The 25,322-nt window shown below is 48.3% G+C and overlaps 1 protein-coding gene and 1 long non-coding RNA gene across 3 annotated transcripts; one reads left to right on the plus strand and one right to left on the minus strand.

The window, feature by feature from the left end:
- Positions 1-210: 210 nt before the first annotated feature.
- Positions 211-13,695, minus strand: LOC134407009 (uncharacterized). Its single transcript, XR_010025998.1, has 3 exons — positions 13,411-13,695; positions 5,676-5,829; positions 211-285 (listed from the first exon to the last, which is right to left on the minus strand). It is a non-coding gene; the product is annotated as an uncharacterized LOC134407009 (long non-coding RNA).
- Positions 3,391-25,322, plus strand: BCAT2 (branched chain amino acid transaminase 2). Of its 2 annotated transcripts, none has more exons than XM_063138722.1 (11): positions 3,391-3,464; positions 15,811-15,885; positions 16,086-16,286; positions 17,411-17,521; positions 19,021-19,140; positions 19,492-19,655; positions 21,257-21,399; positions 21,830-21,972; positions 23,065-23,205; positions 23,308-23,382; positions 23,939-25,322. In XM_063138722.1, the coding sequence occupies exons 1-11, from the start codon at positions 3,426-3,428 to the stop codon at positions 23,975-23,977; spliced, it is 1,251 nt and encodes a 416-aa protein (XP_062994792.1). In that variant the 5' UTR covers positions 3,391-3,425; the 3' UTR covers positions 23,978-25,322. The 2 variants fall into 2 exon arrangements, with proteins under 2 accessions (XP_062994792.1, XP_062994793.1); XM_063138723.1 differs by having other exon boundaries at positions 3,392-3,464; positions 21,830-21,915.

The following is a 25,322-nucleotide window of genomic DNA, read 5'->3' on the forward strand; positions in this document are numbered from 1 at the left end:
TAATGGCTGTGTAGGATATTCAGCAGGCACTGTTTGGCATCAGGCATTGCTTGCGTGACATGTCCTCTTCTGCACAACAATGAAAGGTGCAGCCTTGCCCCAAAGCACACCCTTCTCTCTCAGTCCTGGATGAATTGCTGTCCCCGAGGCAACCAGATGTCAGTGTCAGGCCACGCATCTTCATATCAACAGTGTCGCTGTTCCCAGAAGCGGCTGCCATTTTAGAACTCGGCGAGAATCTCTCATGTATCCTCCCGGGGTCTGAGGCCGGCCAGGTCTACTTCCCTGGAGAAGGATTTCTTAATAAACAAAAGGTTGTAGGGAGACCAGATCTATGGGAAGTAGCTTTATGCCAGAGGTGGGGACCTTTTTTCACCCCAAGGGCTGATTTAAATTTTGGAGACGCTCTTGGAGTGGGTGGGTGGTTGGGAGGATCACATTCCAGTGATGGGCAGGGCTGAAGGCAAAGGGAGAGGGTCCAAAATGTCAGCATAGGATAGCGTAAAGCTCTTACTAGCTGCAATTAAAGCCTTAGGAGAGGCATTTCAACTTTTTAGAATGGGGAAGAAGCTGCACAAAAGTGGGGTGGCCATATGGAAAGGAGGACAGGGCTCCTGTATCTTGAACAGATGTATAGAAAAGGGGATTTCAGCAGGTGTCATTTGAATGCATTAGTGAAAGTTCCAGCACCCTCTTCACCCCAACAGTTAAAGCTGCCCTCTTTTGTATCTGGTCAAGAGGGCAGGGCTCCTGCAGCTTTAACTGTTGTGATGAAGAGGGGATTTCACCAGGTGCTGCATGCATACAAAGGACACCTGCTGAAATTCCCTGTTCTATACAACTTAAAGATACAGGAGCCCGGTCCTTTCCATATGGTCACCTTATTGACAAAAGCCAGGAAGCCACCAGATGATTGGAAGTTGAGTGGGATGGAAAGTCCAGAAGATGGTGGTGGTGGTGGTGGGGTTGGTCCTCAGGCCCTGGGTTTCCCAAGTCTGCTTTATGCACAAAAAGGCAGTTTTGCACCTCAATGCTGGAGAAGGCATTCCCATATAAATAGAGTAATCTGGAAAGGAGGACAGGGCTCCTGTATCTTTAACAGTTGTATAGAAAGAGGAATTTCAGTAGGTGTCATTTGTATGCATGCAGCACCTGCTGAAATTCACTGTTCTATACAACTGTTAAAGAAACAGGAGCCCTTCCTTTCCATAAGGTCACCCTACATATAAATAGCTGTTTCCACCCCAGAGAAAGCTCATCACTGCGTTGTTGGGGAATAGCTGGATCTCAACAGACAGCAGCCCACAAAGTAATGAACTGTCTGTACAACAAATCAATTTGCTCCCTTAATTGCTTCTTTCAAGGTGTAACTAGAGGCCAATTACTTAATATGCTGGAACTGTCAGTTGTTAACTCTTCATCGCCTAATAGAATGTCAGGTAGCCACTCTCTCCTCTGCCCGCCCCAAACTGGAGTGTCCTGTGCTGCATGACGTGTACACATACAGGGAGGGGTGGGGGGAGGGCAACTTCATCTATTGGATATCTGGCTGCAAAAACGTGCAGCATTCACTTGTTGAATTTCTAGCTGCAAAAACGTGCAGCAGTCCTGCCAGAAAAAGTATGGCAACCCTTATCATAAATCTCAATCTTTCTATCCCCTTCCAAGTTGCAGATGGGTGGGGGTTGCAGTTACTCCCTTAGCCAATGTCAAGAGAAAGCATGGGTATGGTGAAAATTTTGTTCCAGTTTTAATCATGAGGATGCTAGCCACTCATCTTTCAAAACTCAGGAATTCAGGATGCTCTCTCTCAGCCTCAAACATAAAACCACAAAGTTCTATATGATCCAGATTTTTAAAAAACATTTGTCTTTATTTTGTTTTTCATTTTTACATCATAATATAAAGGAACTACAATTGATAAAAAAACATCCATTTAACTGATCAAAAATACTGATTGTTCACAAAAATTTACAGACTGTTCAAAGCAATTCGACTTTCCTCTAATTCATGCTCACAAGAGCCCTGGGAAGTGGTCAACTTTTTCTGGTTAATGGGAGGCTGGAATCTTACTGCCATTTGCTCAAGGATATGACTAAGCAGGGCGAACAAGGATTTTGCAAGTGTCCAAAGACTTTGCATACATGTTCTCAGTAATATTTATAAATGCAACCACCCTTTAAGGTAGGGCAAAATTATGATTATTCAGTTGGAGGAGAGGAGGGAGTGTGGTTCAATAGTGCTTTGTCAAAGGCCATTGAGTTCTCAGCTGTGCTGATAAAACTGAAACTGGGACTGTCCAGCTCTTGCTTTTAATACTCCAACACTGGACTGGAACCAGATTGAGATCTGACACTGGTTTGGACATTAATTCAGTGCAACATTTCAGCGACTTCTGGATATCTGACCATCTTTTTTCCTGCAAACTGCAAGACCCTTTTTGTTTGAAATGCCTTTTCATGGCTGTTTAATCCAATAAGAAGTCATGGGTTGGGGCTCCTGTTGACATTTTTCTGTCTAATCCGATTTTAACTGAGCCTTTCACGTGCATGTTTTTCTCATTTACCGCTCTCTATCCTAAGCTTTTGGGAGGGCTATAATGAATCTGAATAAATAGTACACACCCAGCTGACGTGGAGATTGTTTGTGCATGTTTTTGTTCGCCTCCCCCATTGGCCATGCGCCCATGTACTGCCGTTAGCTTTGCATGCGCCTATGTGTGAAGCAAACGAACGCATGTGCTCCTTGAAGGGTGTATATGAAACAGCCGCCCTTGCCATTGGCTCTGTTAGTAGGCGTGTGTAGAGAAGGTTGGCAGGATTGGCTGAAAACTGCCCCCCATCCAACTTTGTAGAGGGGGCGGGTGCCAAGAAAAAACAGCAAGGTATGTACACACTGAGTAACACGTTGCACACACGTCTCAAGTTCCCTTGCCATTCTTATCTTCCATCTATATGGTAAATAAATGTTTCGCATCTGCTCACCTTAAATGTGCCTACTTCCCTACTGGGGATGGTGGGTTATTTTGTTTTACTGTCATTGGGAGCTTTTCAGGCTGCTCACAGGAGGCTTGGATTAGGTGGACTCTTGATCTAAACCAGCAAGGCGATTCTTGTATTCTCTGAAGTGTAAGGAAGAGGACCCCATAACAATTTGTAACCCAGATTGTTAATTGAATCAGTACTGGGGCTGAGGAAAGCTCTTTGTACGCTCTCAACGGCACTCCCTTCTTTCAAAAGGTGACACTGTAAACAAGGGTCTGTTTTCGACGTCCGAGTTTAGGACACGCAATCTCTTGTCGGAGAAAGGCGCGGGGAGACGGCAAAGAGAGGTGTGGCTGGAGGCGGGCCGGGGGGGCGGAACCTTTCTGCCACGACTCCCGCAGGCCCCGCCCGACCCCATTAGACAGAAGCACCATCAACAGCATGGCAGCGACGATGGGAGTCCCGCGGGCTGTTCGGCGGGTGAGTTGGGGAAGCGGATGGCGGGGTTGCTCGAGGGACTGGGAAGAAGCAGCCTCCCGCCCGGCCGCCCACATCCGAATAAAACGGGGAGGGGGCTGCACTTCCGGAGGGGTGGGTGGGCACAGTCCTCTTCAGAAATAGCTCCGGGCGGAAACGTGACCCCCACATTTAAAGTCGTCTCCCTCCCTTCCAAACACCTCATCTGGTCTCCTCCGATCACTTCTTCCCCCAGTCCATTGATTCCCATATCCTTCCAGATATGGGGTAGTAGCTTACTTCTCCCCAGCCAGCTCCTCTCCAGGGAGCACATCTGCCCCCCCCAACTCAAATATTGCCCTCCCCATGAGAACTCCCAGCTATGCTTGACATCCTGCATTCCCATGTACACGCCTTCTCTACGCTCGCATCTTGACTCGCATCTAGCTGCATCCCCCTCCCTCAGTTGAACCCATTCTGAACAAGCTGGACATCTCTCTCTAGCGATCTACCCCGCCAGATCTCTTCTCCGTGATCCAACAGAGCAGGCACCAAATAGGTGACCCTGCTTGCTGAAAGAAGGATGAGCCAGCTGCTTCCTCCTCCTCCTCCCTGCAAAGGCATTTCCCAACATGCTGTTCCCCAAAGGCACATCTGTCAGCTTGAGAGAGGGTGAAAGATCATGCTTGTCACAAAACACATTTCTCCCTCAATAGAAATCTTTTAGTCCTCAAAAGAAGGAGCACAACCCACACCCTCCCTTCACCCAGCTCAGCCTTTTCTGGCGCAGTGCCCTCCGGTGCTTTTGATGCAATTCCCATCATTCCCAGCTGGTTGGAGGGCACTGAGCAGAGGAAGGCTGAGATATGTATATCCTCACGGAGCTTGTTCCTAGAGAGGGTTCTGTAGCCTAGAGTGGGTGGCCTTGCTGCTAAGAGCACTAGTTTGCCCTTCCTACGGGGTGTGTGTGTGTGTGTTATTATTATTATTAAACAGGCTTTTTAATTTGTGATATGAGAAATTCTTTTTTGAATAGGAAAAGTTCTGATGTGTGTGCTTAAAAAAAAAAGTTCTTGGTGGCTGCCTCCTCTGCCCCATTGCAAGTGGTAGTGTAATTCAACTGCAACTATTTGACCCACCCAGTTTATCCCACTCAAGATTCCTTCTGGCTCAAGGTAGATTTTTTAAGAACAATATCAGCCTTATGCTCTTCAGTGATCATGGGGAAAAAAAGAATCCTCCTTTAGCTACTCTTTTCCAACCTGGTGCCCTTTTCCAACTTTTCTAACCTGGTGCCCTTCAGATGTGTTAGACTACAGCTGCTGGGAGTTGTAGTCCTACACATCTGCAGGGCATGAGGTTGGGGAAGGCTGAATTACTCTGATACCCCTAAGACGTTAAGAATGGCCATGGCTAGAGATGAAAAGCCCTGGGAATAACGGGGAAAACCCTGTTTCCCTCCCTGTTTTTTTCCAGCCCTTCCCTTCTGCAAATAACTTTTAAGGAATGTATTCACTGAATGCCGGTAAAACCTCCTCGATCGTAAAATAACCCTTCTCATGCAGCACTGCATGTTTCTAACGCCAACAATGGAAAATAACCCTTCTCCTTCAGCGTTGCATGTTTCTAATGCCAACAGTGGAATAGGCACTAAAATACACACCGGCACACGTGGGCTTGGCAACCGGGTTACAGCAGTTCATGTTGGGCTATGAGGAAATAATCACGGATTTGTTTCTTGGGAGATCTGGCAGCCCCACCTAGCGAGGGAGGCCGGCCATGGCGCAGCCTGGAGGCAGTCAAAAACAGATGTTTCCTTTCTCCTAGAAAGGCCCCATCTCGTATGAAAGAGGAAAACAGGAACCGATGCCTCCTTTCTGTACTCCCTAGCCACAGTTCTCTGGGCCTGAGATCTCAAAGAAAGACTCCTTCTAAACATATTTTCAAGGAACACCCCCCCCCCGCCCCCACCCCCCAAAATAGTGCTGGCTTGCAACCTGTTTGGGAGGGCCAAATGCTGGTCCCTTAAGCCCTTTGTTTACAATCCCTCCCAAGCCACCTTATATTAGCCCTTCACTTTTTGTCTATTATCGGATCTCTCCTCCAGGCCCCTGTGTGTTGCTTGTGGCCCCTGATCTGCTGTCCCAATCCTGAAACTGCTCCTCCCTTCGTGGCCCGGGTCCCTTGGCAGCCCAGCTCTTTCTTCCTCTGTTTAAATTGGCACGCTAGGCTTACCTGGGACACTGTGTTCTCTCTTCTGCTTTTTTGTTGTGTTTTGTTTCTTTCGCTTTCCCCACCTCTGACTTTCTGACATGCATCTTGCAAGAACGATACTTCCTGATGAATTGAGTCAGTTGTTTTTCGGAGGCCCCGTTCGGGATTCTTTGTGCTGGAGGAGAGGGGATTCGTTAGGGCTTGTCTGGGATGTAAAGAGGAATGTGGCTGAGAAGCACACACAGTGTGAAAGGGCCGAGAGAGTCAGGGTAGCCACTGCTATGGCTTGAGCCCCTCTGCTCTCTTACTGCCGTCATGCCAAGGAATCGCCTTCTCTGGGCATTTCGGAATCACTGGATTCAGTTCTGCCTTTGGCTTCTTAACCAGGCCATATGTACACAGCAGCCATAACACGTAAATTCTATGCAACAGGGGATGGGGTTGATCTACAGGACTAGCTCCAGGTTTAGGGTGAGGGGGGCAAAGTATCCTATGGTGAGTCCCCTCTTTTGTCAGTGAGTTTGATGGCCTTATCTGGCTGCAGCAGTGGCAGTACTGTATTTAGCCATGCCTACAAGCGGTTCTGGACGGCTGTGTTTAGCCATGCCTACAATGGCCCAGAATGATGGCACAGCAGCGGCATTGTGGGAAATATAAACGCAGGCCTCCTGCACCGCTTAGAATGCGGAGCAAAAAATAAAACAAAATTAAGGGAGCCCAGAGCAGGCAAAAGTGGCCACCTAAGGATGCCAAATCCCTCTAGATTGGCTCTGATTCCCAATTGCTAAACAAAAACAAGATGGGGTAGGTTTTTATCCCCCCCCCTCCTCCCATAAACTGAGCTATTAAATTCCGTGATTTGTAAATGCAGGTCATTGGAGGGGTAGGCAACCTGGTGCCCTCCAGGTGTTTTGGATTATAACTCCCACAAACCCCAACTGTTGGCCATTCTGCCTGGGGCTTATCGGAGTTGTAGTGCTATACATCTGGAACAGGGGGTGTAGAACCTCAGTCCTGGGCCCCCCAAATCTGATCTAGGGTTCCTCAGATAGCTGCACCCCTTCCCTCTGATCACTGATTGTTTGGTGGGTTCCTGCCTTTTGTGGATGTTTCCCCCATTCTGAAAGGTTGAAATGTCTCTCCTACGGGCTTAATTACTGACGGCATGTTTGGAATTTTGGCCCCATTACTACATCTTGCAGTAGATGAATTTTTAACTCTGCTCTATGTGAAGAAGTCATTCCTTTTGTCTGTCTTGAATCTCCCACCAATCAGCTTCATGAGATGGCTGAAGTTCCCTGCTGAAATTCCCTTTTCTATACAACTGTTAAAGGTACAGGAGCTCTGTGCTGCTTTCCATATGGTCACCCTAGGTTCTAATAAAAAACCCAAAGCAGATCCCACGTGCCTGAACTTCGCCCATCCCTGCTCCGGGTCGTTGGCCTCCAACTGATGGGGTTGGGATCTCCATTGTGTTGCCCGCGGTGAGCCGAAAGCGCGGCCGTGCCCCACCATGTTCTTAGTCTTGTTCACTCTTCCTTAAGAGAAGAAGAAAAAGAGGGGAGATAGGAGAGAAGCAGTATGGGGAAAAAAAGAGCCAAAGGAGTGCAAGCATATGCAATAGAAAATTGAACCGGGGCCCGTGCTTCCCCCCCTTTTCACACCTGGGCATTAGGTTAAATGAAATTTAACCGAAATTTTTCAATGGGGAGCGGTATATAAATATTCTAAATAAATAAATAAATAAATAAATTTTATTTATTTATAATAAATATAATATAAAATTTATTAATATAATAATAAATTTATTTATTTATTTATTTATTTGCTTCATGACTGAGACTGTATTTAAACTATTGCTCCAGATCAGGGGTGGGAAACATTGTGCCTGCAGACAGCACTGTGCCTCCAGTGGTGCACTACCCCCACCACACTTTTTTTTTTTAAATGAAGGGCATGATCCGATGCATGTTTAGACAGAAAAAAGTCCTACGACTCCCAGCATGCTCCAGCATCCTAGTCTGACATGCTGACCTAGGAGAGAAGGCAATCTGTGGCCCTCCAGGTGTTGTCCTTTAGATGTTGTCCCATAGCCACTGGTGTGGGAGGATGGGAGTTGCAGACTGGCAACATCTGGAAGGCCACAAGTCGCCCAGCCCTGCTCCACACCACCAGACCTTCATAGGCAACCTCACATCTGATTTTAACCTCTGTAAAGGAAAGAATGGGCAAGCAGTGGTACCATCTTGCTTACTGGTACATGGAATGGCTAGTAAAGTGTCTCCACCTGAGGCACGATGCGCCATGCGGCAGAAGTGACCTGTCACTGCGTCGCCAAAATCCTGCCGGTATGTGGGGGGTGGGGGGCTTCAGTGTTGCGACTGAAGTCAGCAGATCTGCATAACATCACGACAATCCGCCCCTCTGAGCCAGCCCCATATTATTTATTTATTTATTTATTTATTTATTTATTTATATAGCACCATCAATGTACATGGTGCTGTACAGAGTAAAACAATAAATAACAAGACCCTGCCGCATAGGCTTACATTCTAATAAAATCATAATAAAACAATAAGGAGGGGAAGAGAATGCACCAAACAGGCAGTATAAAAGTCAGAACAAAATCAAGTTTTAAAAGCTTTAGGAAAAAGAAAAGTTTTTAGCTGAGCTTTAAAAGCTGCGATTGAACTTGTAGTTCTCAAATGTTCTGGAAGAGCGTTCCAGGCGTAAGGGGCAGCCGAAGAAAATGGACGAAGCCGAGCAAGGGAAGTAGAGACCCTTGGGCAGGTGAGAGACATGGCATTAGAGGAGCGAAGAGCACGAGCAGGGCAATAGTGTGAGATGAGAGAGGAAAGATAGGAAGGAGCTAGACAGTGAAAAGCTTTGTAGGTCAACAGGAGAAGTTTATATTGGATTCTGAAGTGAATTGGAAGCCAATGAAGAGATTTCAGAAGTGGAGTAACATGAGCGGCGAGCCTAGAAGATGATCTTAGCAGCAGAGTGGTGAACAGAAACCAACGGACTGATGTGAGAAGAAGGACTGCCTCTGGATAGCCTGATTCCAAATGGCCATTGCCAAATTGCCTTGCTCTTCTATATTGGTCCACATGACCAATGTGAAGACAAATGCCACTGGTGGCCCTTTGGCCACGTACGTGTGGTTCTGTGAGTTGGGGTGAGGGGTGTTAGCCCAGGGGTGGGCAGAAGGTAGGCCTCCAGATGCTTGGGACTTTAACTCTCTCCATTCCTGATCATTGGCCCTGCTGGCAGGGGCTTCTGGGAGTTGACGTCCCAAACATCAAGAGATCCACCTGCCTGGCTGCTCATGTGTGAGCAGATCTGGAGGTAAGGATGCTTGCGATGGAGACAGTAGATGGAGAATAAGTCAAAATGGAGGGAAGGAGAATTGGATCCCCCCCACATGCACGCACAAAAAATGGCACTTGGAAGGCTACATTGGTTTTGAGCCACCCGCCCACCTAACCTGGATCTGTGGCTTTTGTCCCAAGGGAGTGCTGCTCGGCTGTCTATGTTACTAAGGAGGCATTAGACCCTCCCTCTAGTGGCTGTTAATAATCCCTCATTTGCTTCCTAATCCCCTTAATTAGAGGTTGACTTTATGCTCAAAGGATAGCATTTCACACCTGCTGTAAAGTCAGTTTCGTCTTGGCCACGTGGCTGCTGAGGCCTATGTAATGTTTCCTGGGGTATCTGATTTCTGTTTCCCTGGTGATTTTGTGACTGAGCCGAAGCACTCGTCCCCTCTTTGGCCTTAGCTGCTGCAGAGTGTACCTCCTCCGTAGTTAAAATAGGGTGACCTTATGGAAAGGAGGACAGGGATACTGTATCTTTAACAGTTGCACAGAAAAGGGAATTCTAGCAGGTGTCATTTGTATGCATGCAGCACCTGGTGAAATCCCCTCTTCATCACAGCAATCAAAGCTGCAGCAGCCCTGTCCTCTTTTGTACCTGGACATGAGAGCAGGGCTCCTGCAGCTTTAATTGTTGTGATGAAGAGGGGATTTCACCAGGTGCTGCATGAATACAAATGCCACCTGCTGAAATCCCCTTTTCTATACAACTGTTAAAGTTACAGGAGCCCTGTCCTCCTTTCCATATGGTCACCCTAGTTAAAAGTAATTGGGGTTGGGGAGGGACAGGGAGGTGAGTCTGGAAGCTGAAGGTGAGGCAAATACAATGATTGAGGTTAATTGGGATGGGACACCAAAGAGGCTGGGAGCCTATTTTACAGATGGCAAACTGAGGCCAAGAGCTGCCCATGGCTGAGGTAGGATTTTAACTCATCCCATGGGCCCAAGCTGAGAGCAGTGGCTTCAGGTAAGAGGGAGACGCCTGCACCTGCATTGGCATTGACTCCAGATATTTATTTAGAAGGAAGAAACTGGTTTAGTAGGTTCTTCAATTCCTGTGACTGCTTCTCTCCAGGGATATGTGTATTCCACACCTAAACAAGTTTGCTGCTCAAGCATGGAAACTTAATCTCGGCCGGAATGTGAGGGTTTAAGAATATCTATCTATCTATCTTTTGTTGTTGTTGTTGAAGTATAGCTTTCTAGTGTTCACAGACTATGGAGAAAACAAAACAAAACATTTAATCCAGTTATAGAATCCCAAACTCATTTAGAAAGCGGATTCAGGAGAACAGAATAATTTAAGCATAGTAAGGAAGTGCATGGAAATAGACTTCATTGGCATAATTTCGGCCATTTGGGCTTCTTGAGTGCTTACGATTAATGTTTTTGGCACAGTGTACAAGATGTATGGCAGCTTAGGGTTGGAAACGCTTTGTGCAGGATGGCCTTTCCGCCTATGGCGAGCCAGACTCCCCTCCAGGCAACCGCGGGACGGTTTTTGTGAACCGCCCAGGGAGCTTCGGCTATTGGGCGGTATAAAAATGCTATAAGTAAATAAATAAATAAAACCAGACCGGGAAAGCGTCTCTAAGCCGGCAGAGGGCTGGTTATTTCAGGCCAGCAATGTGAAAGTTATGCCATGCTGTGCTGAAGCAGGCATGCAACACTTCCCTGTATTCTTTGCCTCTTGCTGCCCTCTGCTGATTAACGGGGTTTTCTGCCTGCTTTTCAACCAGACTTTCCGAACCTGGCGCCCGCCAAATGTGTTGGACTACAATTCCCAGCATCCCCCAACCAGCATATCAGGTGGGCACCAGGTTAGGGAAGAGGGTTTTAAACAATCTGTAACTAGGTGACCCAATCTTTTTTATGTCCTGTAAGACAGCCCCTTTAAACGGCTGTCTTACAGGCAGAAATTCAGGAGGCCCTTCTCTCCCGCCACTGCCTTTTCTTCCATACCAGGAAAGGCCTCACCTGTTGAATTTATACCAGCCACAGAGCTGTGAGAGATGCAGAGGCTCAGGGTTGGGGTGGGGAGCCAGGGGAGAGGGAGGGAGGTGGTAGCTGCTCTGTCCCCTTGGGCCGTGTGAGCTGGAAATGTGCTTTCTCTGCTTGAGAGCCATAGTCAGGCAGAGTAAGATGATGGCCCTGTTCAGAAGACACCTTAAACCATGGCGGTTAAGCCAGAAAGCTGGGCTGTGTTCAGAAGGCATCTTAAACCACGGCTTTTGCCATGGTGAATAAAGCAAAAAGCCTTATTCACTGTGGTTAAAGCTGTGGTTTTAGGTGTCTTCTGAACACAGCCTGGTTTTCTGGCTTAACCACGGTGGTTAAAGCCATGGTTTAAGGTGACATCTGAATGGGGCCAATAGTGGGCTAGAGATGAAGGAATAGTCCCCCCTTCTCCAACCTGGTGCTTTCCAGATGGGCTGGACTACGGGTCCCATTGGCCATGCTGGCTGAGGATGATGGGACCTGTAGTCCAACCCATATGGGGCAGGGAAGCCTGAATAGTCCTCTCTCTCTCTCTCTCTCTCTCTCTTTAAACTAGAGATTCCCAAAGTGCCAGCTCATTCATAAGCAATGCCAAACCATGGTTTAACGTGCAATGTACCAGCGCTTGGGCATACACGCGTCCTCTGCCCCTTCCACCCCCAGCGTGCGCATAGGGAGACATTTTTCTCCCTCTCTCAAAATACTAGAACCCGGGGCCATCCCATGAAGCTGATTGGTGGGAGATTCAGGACAGATAAAAGGAAGAACTTCTTCACACAGCGCATAGTTAAATTCTGGAAATCACTAGCACATGACGTAGTGATGGCCATCAATTTGGATGGATTTAAAAGCGATAAATTCCTGGAGGAGAGGGCTATCCATGGCTACTAGCCCTGTGTGCTACCTCCAGTATCTGAGGCAGTAAGCCTGTGTGCACCAGTTGCTGGGGAACATGGGTGGGAAGGTGCCATTACACCACGTCCTGCTTTGTTGTTCCCTGGCCAACGTGGGAACAGAGTGCTGGACTAGATCGACCCTCGGTCTGATCCAGCATGGCTCTTTTTATGTTCTTACGTTCTCTTTTAAATCTGGTCATGCTAGGCAGGGCTCCTGCAACTTTAACTGCTGTGATGAAGAGGGAATTTCACCAGGTGCTGCATGCATAACAATGACACCTGCTGAAATTCCCTTTTCAATACAACTGTTAAAGATACAGGAGCCCTGTCCTCCTTTCCATATGGTCACCCTACCCAAAGGCTTTGGGTGAGAATCTTCCATCTACCCTAACGCAGAGGCCGATGTGCTCTTGTGGACGCAGGTGAGCCAAACTCGTGTCTGTCATGGGTGGGTGTGTGTGGAGGCAGTAGGCTCCGCCCCCACCAACTGTGCTTTTGCATCTGGCTCCACCCCCAGAGCCAACATTTTGTGCCTGGTGGGTGAACCTTGAGCTATTAAAAAAACCCAAAGTCAAAAGCACAACCCCACAAGCCTAAAGACTGCCACCCCTGCTCCGGATGCTCCCTCCTTACCTCTGTCATGAAACTGTCTTCCTCCATCCCGCCTTCTAAATTTCACCCAACTTTAAATGGAGCTCCCTCGTCACTGGCCATGCTGGCTAGGGCTGATGGGAGTTGTAGTCCAAGAACATCTGGAGGGCCACATGCTCCCCGATCCTGGGCTTAAATGCTTGCAGGTGAAGCCAGAATCTGTCCTGAGCGGCCCCGGTGTTGTGGTTTATGGTGTTGGACTTTGGCCGCCAGGAAGATAAGAGTTCAAATCTCCAGTCGGCCATGAAGCTGGCTAGGTATCCTTGAGTCAGCTGCTCTCCTTCAGCCGAGCCTACCTACCTTATGAGCATAATGGGGTGGGGGCATAACCCCCGTCCATGCTGACCATCCTATGTCCCTTGCATGAAGGACAAGATGTAAATCTTTAATCTTTGTAAGACGCCCAGAGAGCTTCAGCCATGGGGTGGAATGTAAATGTAATAATAAATAAATGTGTTTAACAATAATCCAGGTTCTTTTAAAATACTTTTTCAGGAGCAGAATCCTCATGTCAATTTAATCTTTGCATCGTTTTCTGTAATAACCATCCCCTCCCTGTCATAATTCTGAAAGCCATAACCCCCATAAATCTGCATCGCTATTAGGAATCCATTATGGGTGATGCGTGCCTCCTAGCCCGATGAAGAATCCTGTGCAGCTTGAAAACTTGCTTTCTGTTTTCAGCACTCGAGATTGAAAATCTTTCCCTGCTCCTCACTTTCCAACTTCCCCCATGAATTGAGCATTTTGTGTTCAAGGAGAGTTGGGGGTGTTGCAGGAGGAGCGGGGAGAGGGACACCCGAATCACGCCACTCCCCAAAATACATGCAAACTTACCCCTGTAAATCTTCCCCCTTCGCCAGCAAGATTTGCGATTTCTCCGTTTAAAACGACGACAGAAAAAGGATCGCGCCACGACGGTGTTCCTTTTGCCGTAGCGATTTTGTTCTCTCTCCTGCCTGCTGTGATTCGAAAGGGGCTGAAGTTCAACCCTGGAGAGATTTAAAAAAAAAAAGATAGGAAGGAAGCAAGCAATAGGGAACTGTTCCTGTGGCTGAATGGAGAATGGCCACCTCAGCAGAAATGGGAATAGCGGCGTTCCCACGCTTGAATCCTCAATTGCCCGCTTTGTGTTCCACTTGCACGGATCTTGCTGGGCATGGCAACGAAAGCAGCTCTCTTCAATGCTTTGGCCCCGATTGCCAATGCAGCAGAGGCAGAAAACGGGAATAGAACCAGGCCGGTTCCAGCCACCCCTCCCCGTATAATGAGATGTCACCCACTTGGCTCCCAGAAGGCCCCCTGATTCTGGGCTCCCGCTCTGTTTGCGGATTACACATTAACTGGTGCTGTTTACTTAAGGGGAGCAGATGGTTAGAGAAGGTAGCTGAGCACGTCTCTGGTGAGCGGCGTCTCTGGAGCAGTGAGGTGGCCAAGTTTGCTGATGTCACCGAATTATTTCGGTTGGTTAAAATAAAAAGGGGTTGCGAAGAGCTTCGAAAAGGATTTTTCCAAACTGGGCATCAAAATGGAAAATACAGTTCAATGTATGCCAGTGTAAAGTGATGCACGTTGGGGCAAAATAACCCAACTTCACCTATACACTCATGGGATCTGAGCTAATAGTGACGGACCAAGAAAGGGATCTTGCGGTTGTCTCGGACAGCACATTGACCGTGTCGACCCAGTGTGCAGCCGCTGTGAAGAATTTATTAAAAATAATAATAATAATAAGAAGAAGAAGGCAAATTTCATGTTTGGCATAAATAGGAAAGAATTATAAAAAATAAAGCCTCCAATATCATACTGCCTTCATATGGTGTGGCTACACTTTGAATAGTGTGTGGGGTGACCCTATGAAAAGGAGGACAGGGCTCCTGTATCTTTAACAGTTGTGTTGAAAAGGGAATTTCAGAAGGTGTCCTTTGTATGCATGCAGCCCCTGGTGAAATTCCCTCTTTGTCACAACGGTTAAAACTGCAATTTAAGTATTGTGATGAAGAGGGAATTTCACCAGGGGCTGCCTGCATACAATGGACACCTTCTGAAATTCCCTTTTCAACACAACCGTTAAACATGCAGGAGCCCTGTCTTCCTTTTCATAGGGTCACCCTAATACTGGGTATAGTTTTGGTCGCTCAAAAAGGACATAGTAGAGTTGAGGGGAAAAGGCAGAGAAGGGCAACTAAAATGATACTGGAGCAACTCCCCTATGAGGGAATGTTATTATGTCGGGGACTGTTTAGCTTAGAGAAAAAGCGAGTAAGGCGAGACATGATAGAGGTAGACAAAATTAGCCTGGTGTGGAGAGGGAGACATTTTTCTCCCTCTAATACTAGAATCTGGGGTCATCCCATGAAGCTGAGTGGTGGGAGATTCAGGGCAGATAAATGGAAGGACTTCTTCACACAGCGCATAGTTAAACTATGGACTTCGCTACCACAAGATATAGTGATGGGCACCGATTTGGATGGCTTTAATTGGAGGTTGGATAAATTCCTGGAGGAGAAGGCTATCAATGGCTACTAGTCCTGATGGCTATATCCTGCCTCCGGTACCTGCCTCCAGTTGCTGGGGAATATGGGTGGGAGGGTGCTGTTGCACTCATGCCCTGCTTGTGGGCAGCTGGTTGGCCACTGTGGCAACAGAATGCTGGACTAGATGGACCCTTGATCCGATCCAGCAGGGCTCTTCTTTTTTTGGTTTGGTTTGGAGCTTGCTTGGGTTTCTTTTTTTTTTTTTTTAAAAAAAGTCCCAATGCAAAGACTCAGCAGAATGACCCACCTTGTGGGAGGGAACCTGTTGTATCCATGAATGAGTCTCCGCTCAACGGGAGTGCGGCCTGGTGAATGAGATGGCAGAGGCCCGAGAATGGACTGAACCATTTAAGACGGTAGGTAGGCTCTCCTATGTAAAAATGGCGTCCCTTGCCTCCCAGCTGAGATGGTACAGTCCACTCTACCACCTCAAGGTTCTGCCATTTTATTCTGCTGTACGTGTGAGATGGGGGCGTACCTTTGAGCAAAGATGCAAGGGACAGGCTGTATGTCTCACAGATATCTGTGGATGAAAGTCAGCCCTGATGCACTCCTGTCCATCCCCCAATTACCCTCGGCCATCATGGCCAATGGCTGCAGTCGTTCTGCTCTGCCAAAATGAAGCCACAGGATTCAGTAGGGCAAGAGGGGCGGAATAGCCTTCTCATTATTCCTAATCTCTTTTCCTTTTTTCTTCTAGGTTTTGAGAGGAAGGACTTGCGATGTTCTAGTTTCGTTCCTTGGTCCTCGGAGATTTTTAAGCACCATGTTCAAGGTGAGGAAAAACTGTGGGCTGAGAGCTCCTGATTTGAGGGATTCGTTCCAAGCTGGGGAGATGCGGCTGGAATACGTGCAGTGGGACTTGCAGCCTTCAATTGCGGTGGTAGGGAAGCAAGTTCGTAGCCCTCATGGAGGCCTGGTCGATCGACAGTAGATTTTAATGGTCTTGGGTTTTGTTTTGTTTTTCCTTCCTAGGCTTCAGATCTCCAGATTGAATTGACCAAGCACCCAAATGCCAAACCAGACCCCGGGAAGCTGGTCTTTGGCAAAAACTTCACTGACCACATGCTTACTGTGGAATGGAGCAACAAAAAGGGTTGGGGGAAACCCCACATCAAACCCTTTCAGAACATCTCTGTACACCCGGCCACTTCTGCCTTCCACTATTCCGTTCAGGTAACTGCTCCCTGTATGGACCGTCACCCATCTCCACCTGGTCCGCTTTGCCCGGTCACCTGTAACTGGATAAAAGGTGAAGGCGTGATTGACAGCTAGGGAACGTGACATGGGGGGGGAACGTGACATGTCAATGGAGACCTTTCGGTTACAAAGGGGCAGGCTTCCCCCAGCGTACTGCTCTGCAGATGTTTTGGGCTGCATCTTCCATCAGCCCCAGCCTGCAGGGCTAATAGTCAGGGATGATGGGAAGTGTAGTCCGAAACCTCTGGAGGGCACCACGTGGGGGAAGTGTGGAAGAAAGGATGGAGAGAATAGTCAGTGGGATCAGAGAGAGTAAACAGCTGGTGGTTAGGCTAGCTCAGCCTTCCCCAGCCTGATGCCCTCCAGATGTTTTGGACTACAAATCCCATCAGCCCCAGCCAGCATGGCAAATGATCAGGAATGCTGGGAGTTGTGGTCCAAAACATCTGGAGGTCCCCAGGTGGGGGAAGCCTGGGTTTAGGGTATCGAATCAAACTATTATTTATTTATTTTGTGTCCAGTGGCTACTTCTGGATGCTACGTTGCATAAATGAATACACGTTTACTGATTCAACTACTTGGGTCCTGGCCTGGCCAGATTCTAGGGATAACTCCTCCTGACCCACGTGCTCGTTTTGAATTACACAGCCAAGTCTATAAAAGGGAGAGTCCCGCTGCTCTCCATCAATCAGTAGATGCAGGGCAGTGAGTTACTTTGGGGAATATTGGGAGACGTCTGGATTCAATGGTTAAATCAGACAGGCTGACGTAACCAATGACTTAGAATTACAGAATAGGAGAGTTGGAAGGGGCCTCTGAGGCCATTGAGTCCAACCCCCTGCTCAGTTCACGAATCCACCTTAAAGCATCCCTGCAAGACGGCTGTCCAGCTGCCTCTGGAACGCCTCTAGGGTGGGAGAGCCCAGGGCCTCCCTAGGTCATTGGTTCCATTGTCGTATTGCTCTAACGGTCAGGAAGTTGTTGGGCTTATAGGGCCCAAGACATTATGGGATGGAGGGACTGGAACGGCACAATTCCTATAAACAGCTCCTTTCCTCTTTATGACTCTTTTTACTCCTCCTCCCCCCCCACTTCTCTAGCTCTTCGAAGGGATGAAGGCTTTCCGAGGCCCAGATAAGCGCATCCGCCTCTTTCGTCCCATGCTGAACATGGACCGCATGTTTCGTTCCGCTCTCCGCATTTGCCTGCCTGTGAGTACATCTCCTTGAGGCGTCTCCTTGTCACCCTCTCTCCCCAGAACCGAAGGCAGCTAAATCGAGTTCAGATACGCCCCTCTCCCAAGGCAGAGCATAAGCATCTTCCTTTAGTTACTCCAGCCTTCCCCAACCTAGTGCCCTCCTGATGTTGTTGGACTACAACTCCCATCATCTTTGACCAGGATGATGGGAGTTGGAAGTAAACAACACCCAGACAGCCACCGGTTCCCCATCCTTCAGCTAAGGCCTGGGTGAACGTGGAGGTTGGTACGGGACAGTGCAGCTCCCAGGATTGTTTGGGAAAGGGCCATTGCTCAGTGGTAGAGCAGATGTTTTGCTTCCTAGAGGTCCTGGGTTCAGTCCCCCGAATCTCCAAGGAAAGGCTCCTGTCTGAAACCTGGAGAGCCACAACTGCCAGTCAGTGATGGGGTTTCCCACCCTGGTGCCCGGGCATCCAAATCCAGCCTGTGGTTTCCCAGAGGGTGGTGCCTGCTCCCCTGCTTCCGCCCCCTTTCCCCTGACCACCAATTAAAGGCTTTCCTAGCCTTTGTGCAGTCCTTCCTCCTCACCCTCTTCTGAAAGATTGAACTGCCTCTCCTAAGGTTTAGTTGCTGGCAGTAAGAGCTAAAATAGGTCAGCAATTTTGGCCCCGCCCCTTTTGCCTTTGGCCCCGCCCCCTGTGGAATGCGGCCCTTGAAAGCTTCTCCAAAATGGAATGCGGCTCTTGGGCTGAAAGGGGTTCCACACCCCTGGTATAGACAGTACTGAGCCAGACAGACCGATGGTCTGACTTGGTTTAAAACAGTTTCCTAAAGCCCCGGATTCGATCCTTTGTATCTCCTCTTATAAAGAGACCAGGCAGCAGGAGATGTGAATGGCCTCCCATCTATGACCCAGGGGAGCTACTGCCAGTCAGAGTAGGTGGCACGAGGCGAAAGGGACAAATAGGCTGCCCCGGTATAAGGGGGCTTCCTGTGTTCCTGTCAGGTGGGAATGGAGTGGGGAAAGATCCCAGCATTGGGGCTTTTGATGACTGAGAACTGTTTCGGACACTCCGCTCAACATCTAAGACCCTCAACTGGGTGCCTCCCCTGAGGGAAGCTTGGAGAGCAGCAACAAGAGAGAGGGGCCTTCTCAGTGGTGGCCCCCTAGTTATGGAATGATCTCCCTGTTCTTTTCGATGCCAGGTTAAGACTGCCTTCTTCTCTCAGGCATTTGGCAGCATACAATGAACTTAAATGAGTTCTTGCATCGTCTTGGCTGATGGTTTAACAAATTGTTTTTAGCTATATATTGCCTGTGTGTTTTTATGTAAATGCCTTTCATTTTGTATTTTGTATAATGTGTTTTTAATGTTTTTTAATTTATGTAAACTGCCCAGAGAGCTTCGGCTATGGGGCGGTATATATAAAAAACGAATAAATTATATGACTGAGAAGGAACGGGACGGCCTCACTGTTCTGGCTTGTTCCTTTTCCCTCCTCTCCACAAAGGCCTTCGACAAGTCTGAGTTACTTGAATGCATCCAGGAGCTAATCCGCGTGGACCAGGACTGGGTCCCCCACTCTGACAATGCCAGCCTCTACATCCGGCCCACTTTCATCGGCATGGAGGTGGGTACTTCCTTTCCCAGACTGGGGGCCCCTTTCGGGTGCAGTCCTACCGACCCTCTTCTCCCCCATGGACATGCCTGATCTTTTAGAATCCCCACTGGAAGCTTTCCTTCGCTTGCCTCCACAATCGTAGGTGAGATAGGCAGCGGGAAGGGTCAGGGCCTTCTCTGTGGCGGCTCCCAAGGACGTTCAACTTCCCCCCGAGATGGGACTATTTTGTTATCTGCCTCAGTCTTCCAGCTGGCTTGTACCCTCCTCGACCTTCTCCCTTGTGCTGCCTCAAAATACAGTTCAGTTGATTCGGGTATTGCTTGACTGCCAACTCCTCGTCTTCTGCTTCTCCCTCTGCAGCCTTCTTTGGGGGTCTCCAAGTCCAACCACGCATTGCTGTTTGTGATCCTGGGTCCCGTCGGCTCCTATTTTGCCACCGGCAGTTTCAGCCCTGTTTCTCTCCTGGCCGATCCTCGCTTTGTCCGTGCCTGGATAGGTGGCGTTGGAGACTACAAGCTGGGCGGGTGAGTAAGCCTTCTAGATTCACAGTCGTTTGTTGATTTAGTGCAGGGGTGTTCAATCTCAGGCCCGTGGGCCAAATCTGGCCCTCTGAAGTTCCCCAGATAGCCACGCCTTCTTCCCCTGACCCGCAACCCCCTTTTCCCTGATTGGTTGGTGCTTTTCTGTCTTTTGCAGTTTTTCCCCATTCTGAAAGTTTGAAATGCATCTCCTAAGTTTTAGTTACTGGCAGTAAGAGCTTTAAGCTAAAATATGCACAAATTCAGGAAACTGGGGGAGGGGGGAGGAATCTGACCCCTTCAACAAGTGGACGATGGAAGGAAAAGCGCCCGACGATCCACAGAACGCAGGCGGAATGAATTTCGCGAAATCCACACACACCCAGCTAGAATCTCAAGCACCTCCAACCACCGTCACCATTGGTGGGAGTTGTAGTCCCATCTGCACCAGGGCACAAAGCCCAAGACTTCCTAATTCCGTCGGCAGTGGGTGTCTACGATCCCAGGAAGGGAGAGCAGCATTTCCCGAGCGCACGAAAAACCCTTTAGCTGGAGTTGCCGGGGACTGAACCTGCGACCTGCATGTGAGGCCACGGGTCTGTGCCCTCACCCCCCCACCCCACCCCCATGCCTTTTTGCGGAAGCTTGGCTCTGCACTCCTCTTCCTGGACGAGAAGGCTATCAGTGGTTTCTAGTCACGATAGCTATGTGCTACCTCCAGTGGCAGAGGCAGTAAGCCTATGTACACCAGTTGCTGAGGAACATGGGTGGGAGGGTGCTGGTGTACTCGTGTCCTGCTTGTGGGTTCGTGGTCAACAGCTGGTTGGCCGCTGTGACCCTGTTCAGACAACACGCTAAGCCAAGGCGGTTAAGCATTTTGAGCTAAACATTATGGCTTAGCGTGTCGTGTGAAGCATCCCTAACCATGGTGGCTACATAACCACGGTTTAAACACACTCACTGATCGAGGTGGGGAACAACATCAAGGCAGGGAACGACATTCCTTGCATCTCCTTGTCCAAATCATTAACAATTATGAGAGCTCTGAGTTCTCGTCCTCACTCGGCCATGGAAACCCACTGGGTGACTTTGGGCCAGCCCGACCTACCTAACAGGGTTGTTGTGAGGATAACACCGCCTTGGGTTTCTTGGAGGAAAAAAGGACAATATAAATGTAATAAAAAAATACAAATAAAAATGTTGAAGAGCACTAGGCCCAGGACTGAGCTCTGCAGAACCCCGCTCATTACCTCCCCCAGTTTGAGAAGGTACTATTGAGAAGCACTCTTTGAGTGCTTTATTAGATTGTAAGCCTATGCGGCAGGGCCTTGCTATTTACTGTTTTACTCTGTACAGCACCATGTACATTGATGGTGCTATATAAATAAATAATAATAATAATAATAATAACCACTTGCTGCAAAAGGGTTAGTGTCCCAACCATGGCTTAGGGTGTCGTCTGAACAGGCCCTGTGTGAACAGAGTGCTGGACTGAGTGGACCCTTGGTCTGATCCAGCACGGCTCTTCTTATGTTCTTATGTTCTTACTACCAAAGGATGTGTTTTGATCTGATGAGACTCCTGTCCTACTCTTGTATTGCCCTCAGCAACTATGCCCCCACCATTTACGTCCAGGACGAGGCTGCCAAGGAGGGTTGCCAGCAAGTCCTTTGGCTGTACGACGATGATCACCAGATCACCGAAGTCGGGACCATGAACATCTTCCTGTTCTGGAAGAACCAGCAGGGAGGTGAGGTGCCTGATCCCTGGGTTGGGGTGGGGTGGGGCGGCTGTTTAATAAGAAGGAAAGATTCAGTTAAAAAAAATGACAAAATACTGGAAAGGTGGTGTTTGTTTTTACATCCACATGATTGCTCACATCAAATTGATCTCTGTGTTGCCTAACCAATGTTGCAAGACTCAAAATGCAAGACCCGCTGTGGTCTGTTGGCTTTGGAAATTTCAGCAGGCATTCCCCACGGCATTTAAGGCATAGCTTCACAACATCAAGGACTAGAAACCTGGATTATTATTATTATTTTTTTAAAAAAATGAAAGCCGATGTTTTCAGGGAGCTGAGACCTGTGTCCCATATAATGTCTTATGTGATTTCTTCACTCTCATGGGATTCTGGCGTTTGGCCAGCCCTGCATCTACGTAATTGCTGCTTTCGCTTCCAGATCTGGAGCTGGTCACTCCTCCGCTGAACGGAATCATCTTGCCTGGTGTGATCCGGCGAAGCCTGCTAGATCTGGCGCGCCAATGGGTGAGCGTTGAACAGGATAGGAAGCTTGGGGTAGCGCTGAAGCAGATCTGGGAGCAGGTAGTTTGCAAGAAAATGATCATAAACGGAATTTTCTTAGGGGGGAAAATCCTCCTATGGTGATTATTTTTCAAGCCTACACCCAATAACGGATTTCGAGGTGAGGGTAGAACAACACATAGGCATAAAGGAAGCTGTCTTATACCAAGTTGAATCACTGGTCCATCTAGACCAGTATTGTCAACACTGCCTCAGTTCAGACAACACGTTTCTCTACGCAGTGTGAAAACTCCACTCAACAGTTGAGTTTTTAGGGGGTATTTCCCACAGAACATGTTCTAAATCCCACCGTTGTGTGACTGTGGGCTCCTGTGGAGTTGAGTAAAAGGCAATGCAATGTTTGATTGACAGTTCCTCCGCCCTCTCCTCCCCCCGGTCCTCCCAATGGTATCCCATCAGCCATTGCTGGAAAAACAACAACAATCCTGGTGGCTTTCCTAGAGTGACACTCACTCCTTTTACCTCTCTTGCCAGGCAACTCTGTAGCCAGGGGGAAAAGTCAACGCAACCCAATGGAAAACTTCACAGAGCCCACAACACGCAACAGAACGGTTGTGCAGGAATTTCCTTCTGCACAGCGTGGATATTCAGCGTGGAGTGTTTAAAACAAAAAACAAAAACCCTCCACCGTGGGGTGGAGTTTTCCCTCCAGACAACACATTTCTCAATGGTGGTGTAAAAATTCCACCGTGGAGTTCTAAAACCACCTTAGAGAACCATGTTGTCTGAACTGAGCCACTCACTGGCAGCATCTCCCTAGGTTTTCAGGTAGGAGTTTTGCTAGGCTTACCTGGAGAGGCTGGGGACTGAACAGGGTGTGTGTGTGTGTGTGTGTGTGTGTGTGTGTGTGTGTCTGTGCGGAAGGGGGGACTTTCACATGCAAAGCAGGTGCTCTGCCATTGAGCTCCAACCCTTCCCCAGTGTCAATGTTACTGTCTCAAAATGATCAGCAAGATTCGGGATTTAGCGTTGTTGTTTTTTTGAAGTGGTTGGCGATGGAATTCTGAATAATTCCTGAATGGCGAGGGAATTCTTAATAAATCCTGAATGGCGATGGAATTCTTAACAATTCTTGAATCCGTTTCCACCCAGGGGGAATTCAAAGTTTCCGAGAGGACGATCACGATGGCTGAGCTGATCAAAGGCCTGGAAGAGAACAGGGTCAAGGAGGTGTTTGGCTCCGGCACGGCGTGCGTCGTTTGCCCCGTGAGCAAAATCCTCTACCAGGGCAAGGTGAGAGTCGAGACACGGACTTAATGGTGGCCCTTGAAGGTCTGCCCGAAATATCCCCCCCACCCCATGATTCATGGTGGATTTCTTTCTCTCTCGCATCAGAATTACCATATCCCCACTATGGAAAATGGCCCTGAGATCGCGAAAAGGTTTCTGAAAGAGCTGACAGATATTCAGGTAAAAACAGCAGGCGGTTTGGGGCACTGGCAGTCCTGCCTGTAGTTCCTTGTTTGGGCCAGAAGAGGGCAGAGTAGCCTCACGTGTAATACCCATTATGTGCCAATGGAGTCTTGTAGGTTGGTTTTTTACTTTGGAAAAATGCAGTATAAAAGGATCACTGCCCCCACTCACTGGGGAGGAAGGGTACAATCTCTGATATGGAACTGGGCATTCTGGAGAGAGGAGGTGCCTTTCCATCACTAGAGGAGGCTACTCTTTTGAAGAATTCCTGGCCCCCACTGAAAAAGTGAGAACACTGCCCCCGTCTCCAGTTTATTCCCTGTGCATTTATGGGAGGGGAGACATTTCTGATCATAGCTGAGTTCAGCAGGGTGGCAGTTTTGGTGCCCTACAGACGTTTTGGAGCACAATTCCCATCAGCCCCAGCCAGCATGGCCCAAAGTCAAGGGTTATGGGAGCTGTGGTCCAAAAGTTTCCATGTTTACCTAGCCCGGGAGAATCTCCATCAATGCTACCCAACCGTACCTTTTCTGTTTCTCTTCTTCCTCTGCAGTACGGACGTGTGGCCAGCGACTGGGTCCAGCCGGTCTGACGTTGGCCAAGCGGCAGCCCCGCTAGACGCTCTGGCCTCTCCCTTGCCACAGCTGTATTTATGACACGGTTCTATGGCTTTGGCACGTCTGCCTTTCACTCCGTCAGAGTTTGGACTGGCTGTCTGCTTTTGAGGAGCCACGATCTGCCTGTTATGGACGCAGGCTGCTTGCGGCTGCGAAACACTCCGTGTTGGGAAGATCCGGGGCTCAGGAAAACTCCCGAGTCAGCCTCTGGGTGATGGAAAGGGACATAAATGGTCTTCTCTTCTTCTCTCTCAGCTCCAAAATTTAGCTGCTTCCTGCTTTTAAAGTGCAATATTGAGAGAGAGAAAAGGGAGAGAGAGAAACTGGTGTCTCTTCAAAATTGTTTAAAATCCACGTACGCATATTTTTTTTAAGTAGTTGCTCAAATTCATGCAGAAAGGCACTTAAAAAACACACAACGGAATCTAAACAAAATCAGTCATTGGTATCCTAACAGTTGGTGCTAAAATTTAACTTTGGCTTCTTGTGTCCTAAACTGCAAATTTTCTGCAATTTCAAATTACTGTTTTAAATGTCTGCCGCCTCGCCTTATGTTTCAAGTCTGTATTGGACCTGGTTTTATTTAGTTAATGATTCTCCATCTGCATTAGAACTGGCTTTGAATTCAAGCTTTTTGGAAGCTGGAGATGGCATTTTTTTTTCATGGAAAATTCTTTCAAATTAAAACCATATCTCGGAGAACCCCCTCGCTACCAATTTCTAAGTTCCCTGCGTGGTGTAGTGAGCAACTTTTTTAAAAGCACTTCATTTTGGGAGAATTCCACATAGTTGCTGGTGTCTTCACAGAAACCTTTGAAGATGACGATTTAGCCAGTCATTTGAATGTAGCTTCTCTATGTGGCCTGGTGTTAGGAAAAAGTAGCTAGCTCAGTCTTCTCCAGCCTGGTGTCTTCTAAATGTATTGGACTGCAACTCTCATAATTCCCACCCAGCATGTCCATTTGGAGTACAACTTCCATCAGCCCCAGCCATTGGCCATGCTGGGGGTTGTGGGAGTTGTAGTCCAACACATCTGGAGGACTCCAGGTTGGGGATGACTGAGGTAGGGTACTACCATAGTGGAAATTTGCACATCACCTAGTACAATACTTTGGGAAGACCCTGCAGAACTGCACGTCTATCGTATGATGGTTCACCCCACCCAACCTGCTCCAACCTGATTTCCATGCTCGCTGGGGCTGATGGAAGTTGTAGTCCAAAACATGTAGAGGGCACCAGGTTTGGGGAAGGCTGGAATGGAGGGGTGCTGTGGTCTGCTAGAAAACAGCTGGATTATCCCCATGGTTGTGATTCACGTAT

This window comes from Elgaria multicarinata, chromosome 11 (assembly GCF_023053635.1).
Source record: "Elgaria multicarinata webbii isolate HBS135686 ecotype San Diego chromosome 11, rElgMul1.1.pri, whole genome shotgun sequence".
Taxonomy (NCBI): Eukaryota; Metazoa; Chordata; class Lepidosauria; order Squamata; family Anguidae; genus Elgaria; species Elgaria multicarinata.

Excerpts from the sequence above, each read along its gene's own strand:
- BCAT2 (XM_063138722.1), top strand. The coding sequence starts at position 3,426 with ATGGCAGCGACGATGGGAGTCCCGCGGGCTGTTCGGCGG. Across the intron at positions 3,465-15,810 it reads TCCCGCGGGCTGTTCGGCGG|GTTTTGAGAGGAAGGACTTG; the intron begins GTGAGTTGGGGA and ends TTTTTCTTCTAG. Across the intron at positions 21,973-23,064 it reads TGAAGCAGATCTGGGAGCAG|GGGGAATTCAAAGTTTCCGA; the intron begins GTAGTTTGCAAG and ends GTTTCCACCCAG.